General features: G+C 49.1%; 1 protein-coding gene across 7 annotated transcripts in view; it reads left to right on the plus strand.

Annotated features, from left to right (window-relative positions):
* The first annotated feature begins 4,246 nt into the window (after window positions 1-4,246).
* The window catches only part of ankhd1 (ankyrin repeat and KH domain containing 1), a 253,244-nt gene continuing 245,426 nt past the window's right edge, over window positions 4,247-12,064 (plus strand). For 5 of the 7 annotated variants that reach the window (XM_072512258.1, XM_072512260.1, XM_072512259.1 and 2 more), the window contains exon 1: window positions 4,247-4,637. In XM_072512258.1, the coding sequence (XP_072368359.1) occupies window positions 4,452-4,637 (186 nt within the window). In that variant the 5' untranslated portion in view covers window positions 4,247-4,451. The remainder of the gene's footprint in view (window positions 4,638-12,064) is intronic. The other 2 variants (XM_072512263.1, XM_072512264.1) reach the window with 1 other exon arrangement.

Here is a 12,064-nt window from a genome sequence, read left to right on the forward strand (position 1 = left end):
TCTACCCCCACTATCCGCCACTATGGTCTTTGCTTCAAACAGTACCCGTTTCCCCACCAAGATAGCCACCCCCCTGTTCTTCGCATCCAAACCCGAATGAAACACCTGCCCCACCCATCCTTTACGTAGTCTGACCTGGTCTATCAGTTTCAGATGCGTCTCCTGCAACATAACCACATCTGCCTTTCATTTCTTTAGGTGTGCGAGTACCCGTGCCCTTTTAATCGGCCCGTTCAGCCCTCTCACGTTCCACGTGATCAGCCGGGTTGGGGGGCTCTTTACCCCCCCCCCCCTGTCGACTAGCCATCCCCTTTTTTAACCCAGCTCCTCACCCGGTTCCCACGTACCCGTGTATCCCCCCGACGGCGCCCTCCAGCCTCGAACACCCCATCCCATAACAGCTCCCCCTTCTCCTTAGCAGCAGCAACCCAGTTAACCCCCCCCTCCGCTAGATCCCTTCTTAGCGTATTTGCACCCCCCATGTTGCTCCCAGAAGTCAGCGAACTCTGGCTGACCTCGGCTTCCCCCCTTGTCCTCGGCCCCCACTGTGCGAGGCCCACTCCTTCCTGCGTCCCTGTTCCCGCCATAATTACCATAGCGCGGGAACAAAGCCCGCGTTTCCCACTCGGCCCCGCCCCTAATGACCGGCGCCCACAGTTCCTCATACTCCCCCCCCCCCCCCCCCATCATGGGGAAGAGAGAAAAATTACAGGATCGCAAGATTAACAAACTAAAAAATCATGCCCCCCCCTTTTTTCCTCGCCCCACATAATCACCCCACCACTTTGGCCCAGAAGTTCTTTCTCTCGCCAGACTATTCCAGCTTCTCGTCCACAATGAATGTCCACGTCTCGTCTGCCGTCTCAAAGTAGTGGTGCTTCCCTTGGTGTGTGACCCACAATCTCGCCGGTTGTAACATTCCAAACTGGATCTTCTTTTTGTGAAGCACCGCCTTAGCCCGATTAAAACTTGCCCTCCTTCTCGCCACCTCCGCACTCCAATCCTGGTATACGCGGATCACCGTTTTCTCCCACCTGCAGCTCCGAGTTTTCTTCGCCCACCTTAGGACCATCTCTCTGTCATTATAGCGGTGAAATCTCACCACTATGGCTCGAGGTATTTCTCCTGCCCTTGGTCTTCGCGCCATAACTCGATAAGCTCCTTCCACCTCCAAAGGGCCCGTCGGGGCCTCCGATCCCATTAGCGAGTGAAGCATCGTGCTCACATATGTCCTGACGTCCGCCCCTTCTACGCCTTCGGGAAGACCCAGAACCCTTAAATTCTTCCTCCTCGAATTATTCTCCAGTACTTCCAGCCTTTCCACACACCTTTTGTGCTGCGCCTAGTGCGTCTCTGTCTTCACCACCAGGCCCTGTATTTCATCTTCGTTTTCAGCAGCCTTTGCCTTCACGACCCGAAGCTCCTGCTCTTGAGTCTTCTGCTCCTCCTTTAGCCCTTCAATTGCCTGTAATATCGGGGCCAACAACTCCTTCTTCAATTCCTTTTTCAGCTCTTCCACACAGCGCCGCAGGAACTCTTGTTGGTCTGGGGCCCATAACAAACGGCCACCTTCCGACGCCATCTTGCTTTGACCTTGCCTTCCTTGCCGCTGCTCCAGAGGATCCTCCGCAATCCGGCTGCTATCCTCTCCTTTATCCATGCGTGTCCGGGGGGATTCCCTTCTAGTTTACCGCACAGTGTTTTTGGCCGTTTAAATTGCCGTTGGGGCTCCTATTAAGAGCCCAAAAGTCCGTTCCACCGGGAGCTGCCGAAACGTGTGACTTAGCTGGTCATCGCCGCACCCGGAAGTCCCGTAATACTGTCCTTGACTAACAATGCCACCCCTCCCCCTCTTTTACCACCTTCCCTGAGCTTACCGAAATATCTAAACCCCGGCATCTGCAACAACCATTCCTGTCCCTGCTCTATCCATGTCTCAGAAATGGCCACAACATCGAAGTCCCAGGTACCAACCCATGCCGCAAGTTCACCCACCTTATTCCGGATGCTCCTGGCATTGAAGAAGACACACTTTAAACCACCTTCCTGCCTGCCGGTACACTCCTGCAACTTTGAAACTTTACTCATGACCTCACTACTCTCAACCTCCTGTATACTGGAGCTACAATTCAGGTTCCCAATTTTTTATAGAGTACAAAAGCAAGGAAGTTATGGTGAATCTTTAGAAAACACTTAGAAATCTTTAGTGTCAACGGAACAAAAGGTTGAGAGGAGATTTGTTGGAGGCATTCAATATCATGAGGAGTTTGGGCTGGGTAGATAGGGAGAAACAGTTCCCATTGGTGAAAGGTTTGAGAACGAGAAAACATTGATTTAAGGTGAATGGCAAAAGAACCAAAGGCGACAAAAAGAAAAACTTTTTAACAGTGAGTGGCTAGGAAATGGAATACACTGCTTAACAAAGTGGTGGAGGCAGATTCAAAGTTGTTCTCAAAGGGAATTGGATAATTATCTGAATTAAAAAATAATGCAGAGCCACTGGGAAATCCTGGGACTGGTGTTGCACTATGATTTCCTCCCCCAGTTCTTGAATCCTGATACGGGAAAGTCTATTTCTTTCCACCCTATGTGATATTTTTATAATTTTGAACACATTTATCATATTACCACAATATCTGCAATGTTCTATCAAAAAATCCAGTTTTTCAAGTCTTCCTTCATATTTATTTTTTCTCCTGCCAAGCAGTACCCTAATGAACCTATACTGTATCCACTCTAAAGCCACAAAATCTTGCCTATAATATGGAGCTCAATGTTGCAGCAAGAAATCCAACTAAATTATTATAGTTCCACATCGGTTTATCATTACCCTTTTGCTTTTATATTTGATCCCCTGCGACAAACCTAGAATTTCATCAACTACGTTTACTGTCTTATCAAACTTAAGTTAAATTAAATCCCAAGTCATGCCCCTCCTTATTGTTGTTACCTGCTCCAGCCCGACAACCCTCAGAGAACTCTTCGCTCCTCCAATTCTGGCCTCTTGAGCATTTACATTTTTTTTGCCATTCCCTTTGGATGCCATACCTTCAGCTGCCCAGGACTTAAGTTCTAGAATTTTTTTCCTGAACTGCTAATCACCCCATCCTCTAAGACACTCTTTAAAACCTACCTCTTTGATCAAGCTTTGGATATTTGTCCTAGTAGTTGTTTTTAGTTATTTTTCATCTGATAATTTGGACATTATGAATTCTCCGTATACCCGAACAGGCGCCGAAATGTGTCGCCTAGGGGCTTGTCACAGTAACTTCATTGCAGTGTTAATGTAAGCCTACTTGTGACAATAAAGATTTTGATTATATTAGAAGACTCCCGTGCAACCTGTGAATTTTAATCATCTCCAGGGAACTATCTAGATGCAGCTGCTATCTTAAATGTTCTCTGCACCTATTCACTCAAATTCGTCTGCTCATCCACGGCGCCAAGGCTAATTCTATTTGGATAAGCCTAAGGCCCTAGCAACCTGACAGCAGCTCTAAACTTTGCATTTGACAAAAGCACCAAGGTGTCGGATCTTTCCAGACGTTTGGGGGGAAAAAACTTAGAGACTGACTTTTTTTCAATTATGAGCTGGTCACCTGTAAAGCAACGTTAACATAATTTATCATGGGCTGTTTGTGACAGGTATAAAGGAGACGATTGGACAGATAAATGGACGTAAAGATGCCTTTTAGCCCTATGACTTCCTGTGGCGCATTTGGGAGCAGCTTTGAAGAATGTGAAATCACCTAGACTTCCCCCATGGGGCGGGATGCGCTATTGCGCAATCATGGAATAGTTTATAGAAAAAATGAACGTGGTTTCCTTCAAATCTCGACTTGATGTGGTGGACGCCACAGCCGCTGCTCATGTAGCAGCAATAGGCTCTCAGAAGGGGCAAGAAAATAACATGACCGGCAAAACTAAAACTGATTTAAAATGTGAAAGTGCAGGGAGATGTTATCAGTGAGCTTGTTATGAAGTGGACAGGTAGACTCTCAGCTGTGTAAATGAATCTTTGTCCCACAGATAAGGCGTGCTGCCCCCCCCCCCCATCCGGGTCTTTCTCTCGGAGACATCGCCATCCAACCTAACCCGATCCCAGCCTTGTGACTGACAGTGGCGGCAGCCAATCGCCGGTCGATCCAGGCGCCGTTACGCCGCGCAACAGCACGTCAGCCGCGTCTCCTGGCCAATCGACATCGAGCGGTTGGGGAGGGGCGGGGGCCGGATGTGCACCTATCAAGTTAGTCGGAGCAAGCGCACAGAAGTTAATGGTTCGGGTGGACTAATATTGGCGGGGCCTAGTCTGTCTTGTGAGGCGCGCTGGCTTTCGCTGTTCGTCGCCCAAGTCAAACTTTACATCGGGGAGATTAAAAGACGCCGAAATCCGCACAGCTTCTAGTCAGACTCGGAGGAGCCCGACACGGTAAGGATAGAGGGCCAAGAATATGCAGAATGAAGTGATAGCGGAGAACCGAGCGCTGGACACGATGACAGACGGCTTTGAAGACGAAATAGATTCTGTGACCGCTGCCGTCAGCACTAAAGTTCGCATTTTAGAGCCGACACCCGGGGATCGCCTGGATTTCAAACTGGCTGTGCTTTCCGGCAGCGAAGAGGATGAGGTTTCTGAGGTAAAGTGACCCTCACTTCACCATCGCCACTCAGAGCCGTTCTTTTAGTCAATCATTTTAAGGTGTTAATACGGGGCCCTCTCCCGTCCCCTCCCCTCCTGTCTCTCTTTCTCCCCCCCCCCCCCCCCCCCATATCACCTCACTCCATCGAATAGGAGGCCTGAGAGGGGTATTGCCAGTGGCGATATGCACAGATCCGGGTCTAAATTTGTAATATGAAGCCGAGGCTCGGGCGGCGGAGCCGGCTGAAACGGTAGGCCGGAGATTTTTTTTTGGTTTGGGGGGGGGGGGGGGAGGAGAAAGAGGAGCCTAGTGCGCCTGCGCGATAGCCGTACTGTACTCTGGGAAATGTAGTTTTGATGGTTGACTCGGAGTTTGAAAGGAATCGGAGGAGGTCCGAGAACCGGACTACAACTCCCAGTGAGACGCACGGCTCTCCTCGCTGCTTGGTTTTTTTTGGAATCCAGAAACTAGTTCTGGCCTGAATTGTCCTGAAGCCACTCACCCTTTTGAATCACTATATATAGGTTGAGCCAGCAAGGGCTGATGTACCAAACATTTCCCACAATATGAACGCATCGTATAAGATGCGATCAACTGCACAACATGTGAACGCAGTAAATTTTTCGGCTCCATTTTCTGTAAATATGTTTTTCTTACGTACATTAGACTACAAACGAAGTTGGAATATACCACATTATTCCCATTTGCCCTGAGAAACGCCTACCATAAGGGAATAGTAGGCCTCTAGTTCCTAAATGCCGTCCCCGTTCGCACAATTTCGGGCCTTGTCACATGATGTAACCTCCGAGACGAAATATGGTTCTAGTTTATACCTCAATCAGGCCGATTTTGATGCATTACCAGATCAGCCTGACATGCCTGGTTTCATTAGGGAAGAGATAGTATTTGATGTGTGACAAGTAGAATGTCTCTTCCATATGAGGCAAGGATAATGCCAGTTCTATTTTACAGGTTTCTCAACTTTTTTTGTTGGGCCGGGGAAGTTTGACAGTATTTAAGATTTTGGTGCAAGTATGTCATCTTAATGCAGCACAGTAGTGTTTTAGTCTGCAAGCACATACATTAGATTCAGTTACAGAGATGAACAATTTATTACTTTTCTGGTTGGTCGCATGAAAATTAGAGCAGAAAGAATCGTCGCAGTTGACTTTAACTTCGTCTCTGGGAATTAGTTTATTTATTTCTATGATTGACAGATACAGGTAGTATGCTAACCTAATATTAACTGGAAGAATTTTGGTTTAAAAAATACACGGGTACAAAATTGAACTAATTGGCCTGCTCTTATATTCGTGCCCGAACTGTGCTGAAACTGGGTTGTAGGAAAGAAGAGGGATCATAAATGTTTTTATTCTAGATTGACATTAAACTGTTTATAAGCAATAAGATAAATAAATAAGTTGCTCAGAAAATAATCTAGGGATTACAGTAAAATTTGATCAGAGTTTTTTTGGTTACTCTGTTTCATAGAAATAAATGTGATTATTATCAGGAAATAATTTAGATATTTTTGGATTTTTAAGACACAAAACTTGTTTGCATTTTGAAGATACCAACTAGTTGAATTTCCTTAGCGACGAATAGTTCTCTATTTCATGTCGATGGGATCGTTTATTACTTGATAACTGAAGACAATGAATGTTGGCACATAATTGGTCCCTGTCCTGTTACACCAAGACATAATTTGTCTCTTAGCCTCTGCACCTGGTGACCTCTCATTCTCAATGTCACAATATTTCTGTGTTGTTAAGTTCAAACACTCCTTCACTTTCACCCCATTATTTTTCTGTCTTAAGTAAAAATATCAAATGTTCTCAATCTGTTTCTCTATGAAAGTGCCTCATTGACTCCTTCAAGACCAAGGTGTGCAGATTGAATGTACCTGCCTCATTGTGACTTTAGCTACGTGATTGGATCACATCACATGCAATCTGGTTTCACTTTTCTCTGCCAAAGTGTCTTAACTCCTTTATCCCCCCCCCTTCATCTACTGATAATAAGTGCAAGGAGCTAAAATTGGAGATCATTTGTTTGTTGCAGTATCTCTCTTCTCCCCCTCCCCCCCCCCCCCTCACAGCCAAATCTTCCCTCTTTGCCCTGAACTTGAACTTGCACATTGATCCCAGTCCCACTGAAGTACTGACCATGCAACCTGTTTTTGTGACCTCATGTTTAATTCTCGCTGCTATTAGTTGTTTCTTTCTCACGTACTCTCCCGTTTTCAAAGTGGCCTTAATATCCCCTGTTTTTAAAAGAAAACATTTGCCCTTGCAAACTACTTCCTCTCCAACTTTCTTTCCTCGCCAAAGTTCTTGAATGCACTGTCATCCAAATTTCATAACCATATTACCTACATTGCTAGGTTAGAATCTCATCAATCGGGTTCCTGTCCCTGGACAGCATTAAACAGCTGTAACCAAAGTCAAAAAGACACATTGCGGTTGCATTGAATATGATCCTGCTTCAATTTTGTTTACAATCTTTGATATGGTTGATCACGCCATCCTGCTTCAACACTTATTTTTCCTTATTCAGCTCAGTGTAACTATCTTAATTGACTCCTCAACTATCCAACCGCAGCTAGAGAGGCTCTATAAATGACAATAGTCCTGTCACCTCTGGAATTCCCAACGATCTATCCTTGGACCCTCCTTTCCTCAATTATATGCTACTCCTTGATTACCATTTGGAGAGAGAGAGAATAAGGTCCCACATATGCTGACTTTATCCACTCCATCACATCTGACCCTTCTGCTGTTTCTATGTTGTGCGAATTGTCCTCTGTCCAGTTTTTAATTTTCTGCAGTGTACTTCAATTAAGTGTTGGGAAGACCAAAACCATTACTTTTGTACCCTGCCACAACTTGGCACTGATATATTGCAACACCCCTCCTCCCAGTTTCCTGAAAAGGATATTTGCATCCTTGTTGCCCTATTCGACCCTGAGCTGGGTTTCAAACCAAATTATTCTCTCCATCAAAGACTGCCTGCTTTTATCTGCATGACATAGTCCATGTACGTCCCTGTCAGGAAGCGGAGTTGGGAATGGAGATCAATTGGGGAGTATTGAGTGAGGCACTGCGAAGGGTAAGCAGGACCTCTTGTGCAAGGATGAGCCTGATACAGTTTAAGGTGGTGCACAGGGTGCATATCACTCAGGTGAGAATGAGTGGGTTCTTTCAGGGGGTAGCAGATGAGTGTGAGAGGTGTGGGCGGGGGCCAGCGAATCATGCGCACATGTTTTGGGATTGGGAAGATTCTGGGCGGGTATGTTCGTGGTCTCAGCCAGAATAGTGGAGAAGGGAGTGGACCCGGACCCTTTGGTGGCGATATTTGGGGTTTCAGAGAAGCCGGAGCTCATGGAGAGGAGGAAGGCTGATGTCTTGGCCTTCGCCTCTCTGATTGCACGGCGACAAATTTTGCTGGAGTGGCGGTCGGCATCACCACTGGGGGGTAGCAACATGGTTGGGTGACCTGTATGACTTCCTGCGGTTAGAGAAGATAAAGTATGAGTTAAGGGGTTCAGCAGGGGAGTTTGAGAAAAGGTGGGGGATGTTTGTGACCGTGTTTGAGGAGCTGTTCGTCGCAGGGGGGTGGGTGATGGGGGGGGGGATGAAAAAGGAGAAAAATCTGTACAAACTGTATAGTTGATTGTTGGGAAGAACTTTGATGCAAGTTTGAATAAAATGCGTATGTCCCTGTCAGAGCTCTCTGCTTCTGAGGACCTCACCTTTACTGTTGTCACCGCCATACTTTTTTTTAATAAATGTTTTTTATTGGGTTTTTGAACAAAGTATATTTACCGTTATGTACACAGAATAAGAGATATATATATATATATATATATATATACACTCCAACATACCCCCCCAAAAAATAAAAATAAACAAAAAATAAAATAACTGGTAAGGTATTATGCACCAGCTCAACAGCAGCAACTCTGTACAATTGGCAATATTTATTTTTTTATTTAAAAAAAATAATTTTTATTAAAGGTTTTCATAAAATATCAATAACAAAATGAGAAAGAAAAAAGAACTGAACAGGGTTAAGTACAAAACACAATCTAAAAAAGCAACCCCCCAAACCCCCCTCCTCCGTACCTAAATAATAAATTAACATTAACACCCTGACTTAAGACAACAGGTGTATACACCCTCTCAGACCCTTACAGTGTAAATAACATAAACAAAAATAAAGCAAACCCGCACCCCCCGAGCTGCTGCTGCCATTGACCAATGTCTAGCGTTCTGCCAGAAAGTCTAAGAACAGTTGCCACTGCCTAAAGAACCCTTGTACCGACCCCCTCAAGGCGAATTTCACCCTCTCCAATTTAATGAACCCTGCCATATCGCTGATCCAGGATTCCACGATTGGGGGCCTCGTATCTTTCCACTGAAGGAGAATCCTTCGCCGGGCTACCAGGGACGCAAAGGCCAGAATTCCAGCCTCTTTCGCCTCCTGCACTCCCGGCTCCTCTGCCACCCCAAATATTGCGAGCCCCCAGCCCGGTTTGACCCTGGATCCTACCACCCTCGACACCGTCCTCGCTACGCCCTTCCAAAATTCCTCCACCGCTGGGCATGCCCAGAACATATGGGTGTGATTTGCTGGGCTCCCTGAGCACCTAACACACCTGTCCTCACCCCCAAAGAACCTGCTCATCCTTGCCCCGGTCATGTGTGCCCTGTGCAGCACCTTAAACTGTATGAGGCTGAGCCTCGCGCATGAAGAGGAAGAGTTCATCCTCCCTAGGGCATCTGCCCACGTCCCCTCTTCGATCTCCTCTCCCAACTCCTCCCACTTACCTTTCAACTCCACCACCGAGGCCTCCTCCTCCTGCATCACCTGGTAAGTTTCCGAGATCTCTCTCTCTTTCCCCCCCCCCCCCCCGAGAGCACCCTGTCCTGTACCGTGTGTGGCAGTAGCCGTGGGAATTCCACCACCTGCCGTCTGGCAAATGCCCTTACCTGTAAGTACCTGAACGTGTTCCCCGGGGGGAGCCCGTACCTCTCCTCCAGCTCACCCAAGCTCGCGAACTTCCCGTCCACAAACAGGTCCCCCAACTTTCGTATGCCTGCCCTGTGCCACCCCGAAAACCCTCCACCTGTTCTTCCTGGGGCGAACCGGTGGTTCCCCCGTAATGGGGTCCACGCCGAGGCCCTAACTTCCCCCCCCATGCCGCCTCCACTGCCCCCAAATTTTGAGGGCTGCCACCACCACCGGGCTCGTGGTATACCTCCTTGGAGGGAGCGGCAGCGGTGCCGTTGCCAGCGCCCCCAGACCCGTACCCACACAGGACGCCGTCTCCAGCCTCTTCCATGCAGCCCCCTCCATCACCCACTTGCACACCATTGTCGCATTGGCGGCCCAGTAGTACACACAGAGGTTGGGCAGCGCCAGCCCCCCCCATCTTTACTCCGCTCCAGGAACACCCTTCTCACCCTCGGAGTCCCTCGCGCCCACACAAACCCCATTATACTCCTGTTAACCCGCCTGAAAAAAGCCTTCAGGATAAACACGGGGAGGCACTGGAACAGGAACAAAAACCTTGGGAGCACCGTCATTTTGATTGACTGCACCCTACCCGCCAGGGACAGCGGCAACGCGTCCCACCTCTTGAACTCCTTCTCCATTTGCTCCACCAGCCTTGTGAAATTAAGCCTATGCAGGGCCCCCCAGCTCCTGGCCACCTGGACCCTCAAATATCTGAAACTCCTCTCTGCCCTTTTTAGTGGGAGCTTGCCAATCCCCCTCTCCTGGTCCCCTAGCTGAACTACGAACAGCTCGCTCTTCCCCATATTGAGCTTGTACCCCGAAAAGTCCCCGAGTTCCCTAAGCATCCTCATTACCTCTGGCATTCCTCCCACCGGGTCCGCCACATACAGCAGCAGGTCGTCCGCATAAAGCGACACCCTATGCTCCTCCCCACCCCGCACCAACCCCCTCCAGTTCCTCTACTCTCTGTGCCATAGCCAGGGGTTCAATCGCCAGTGCGAAGAGCAGGGGGGGACAGGGGACACCCCTGTCTCGTCCCTCGGTGCAAGTGAAAGTACTCGGACCTCCTCCTATTTGTGGCCACCAGCCTCTCCCTCTCCCCCCGCTCCCTCCGCTCCTTGTGGGCCCTAATGGAGATCAGCTCTCCCCTCACCACCGCCTTCAGTGCCTCCCATACCATCCCCACATGGACCTCCCCGTTGTCGTTGGTCTCCAAGTACCTCTCTATACTTCCTCGGACCCGCTCGCTCACCTCCTCGTCCGCCAACAGCCCCACCTCCAAGCGCCACAGCGGGCGCTGGTCCCTCTCCCCCCCATCTCCAAGTCCACCAATGCGGGGCGTGGTCCGAAATGGCTATTGCCGAATACTCGGTATCCTCTACTCTCGCTATCAGCGCCCTACTCAAAATGAAAAAGTCGATTCGAGAATAAGCCTTATGGACATGTGAGAAGAATGAAAATTCTCTAGCCCCCGGCCTTGCAAATCTCCAAGGGTCCACCCCTCCCGTTTGGTCCATAAATCCCCTCAACACTCTAGCTGCCGCCGGCTTCCTACCCGTCCTAGACCTGGAGCGATCCAGTGCAGGATCCAACACCGTGTTAAAGTCTCCCCCCATTATCAGGCCCCCCACTTCCAAGTCTGGGATCCGACCCAACATACGCCGCATAAAACCCGCATCGTCCCAGTTCGGAGCATACACATTGACCAGTACCACCCTCTCTCCCTGCAACTTACCACTTACCATTATGTACCTACCGCCATTATCTGCCACGATGCTCGACGCCTCGAATAACACCTTCTTTCCCACCAAGATCGCCACCCCTCGATTTTTGGCATCTAGCCCCGAGTGAAACACCTGACCTACCCACCCTTTCCTCAGTCTTACCTGGTCTGCCACCTTCAGGTGTGTCTCCTGGAGCATAACCACATCCGCCTTGAGCCCCATCAGGTGCGCGAACACGCGGGCCCGCTTAACCGGCCCATTCAGTCCCCTTACATTCCAGGTTATCAGACGGATTAGGGGGCTTACCGCCCCCCTCCCCTGCCGACTAGCCATGACCCTTCCTCGGCCAGCCACGTGCCTGCACCCCACACCCGGCCCGTTCCCCACAGCGGCATACCCCCGTCTTGACCCACCCCACTCGCTCCAGCTCCTCCTTGATCTTAGCAGCAGCAACTCGATCTCTCTCTCTCTCTCTCTCTCTCTCTCTCTCTCTCTCTCTCTCTCTCTCTCTCTCTCTCTCTCTCTCTCTCTCTCTCTCTCTCTCTCTCTCTCTCTCTCTCTCCTCTCTCTCTCTCCTCTCTCTCTCTTCTCCCCCCCCCCCCCCCCCCCCCCCCCGTGGCCGGCAATATTATTCATAACACATAAGTAGGCATCTGTTTGTGTGTGTGTGGGGGGGGGGGG

Source organism: Scyliorhinus torazame, chromosome 7, assembly GCF_047496885.1.
Source record: "Scyliorhinus torazame isolate Kashiwa2021f chromosome 7, sScyTor2.1, whole genome shotgun sequence".
NCBI classification, from domain to species: Eukaryota; Metazoa; Chordata; class Chondrichthyes; order Carcharhiniformes; family Scyliorhinidae; genus Scyliorhinus; species Scyliorhinus torazame.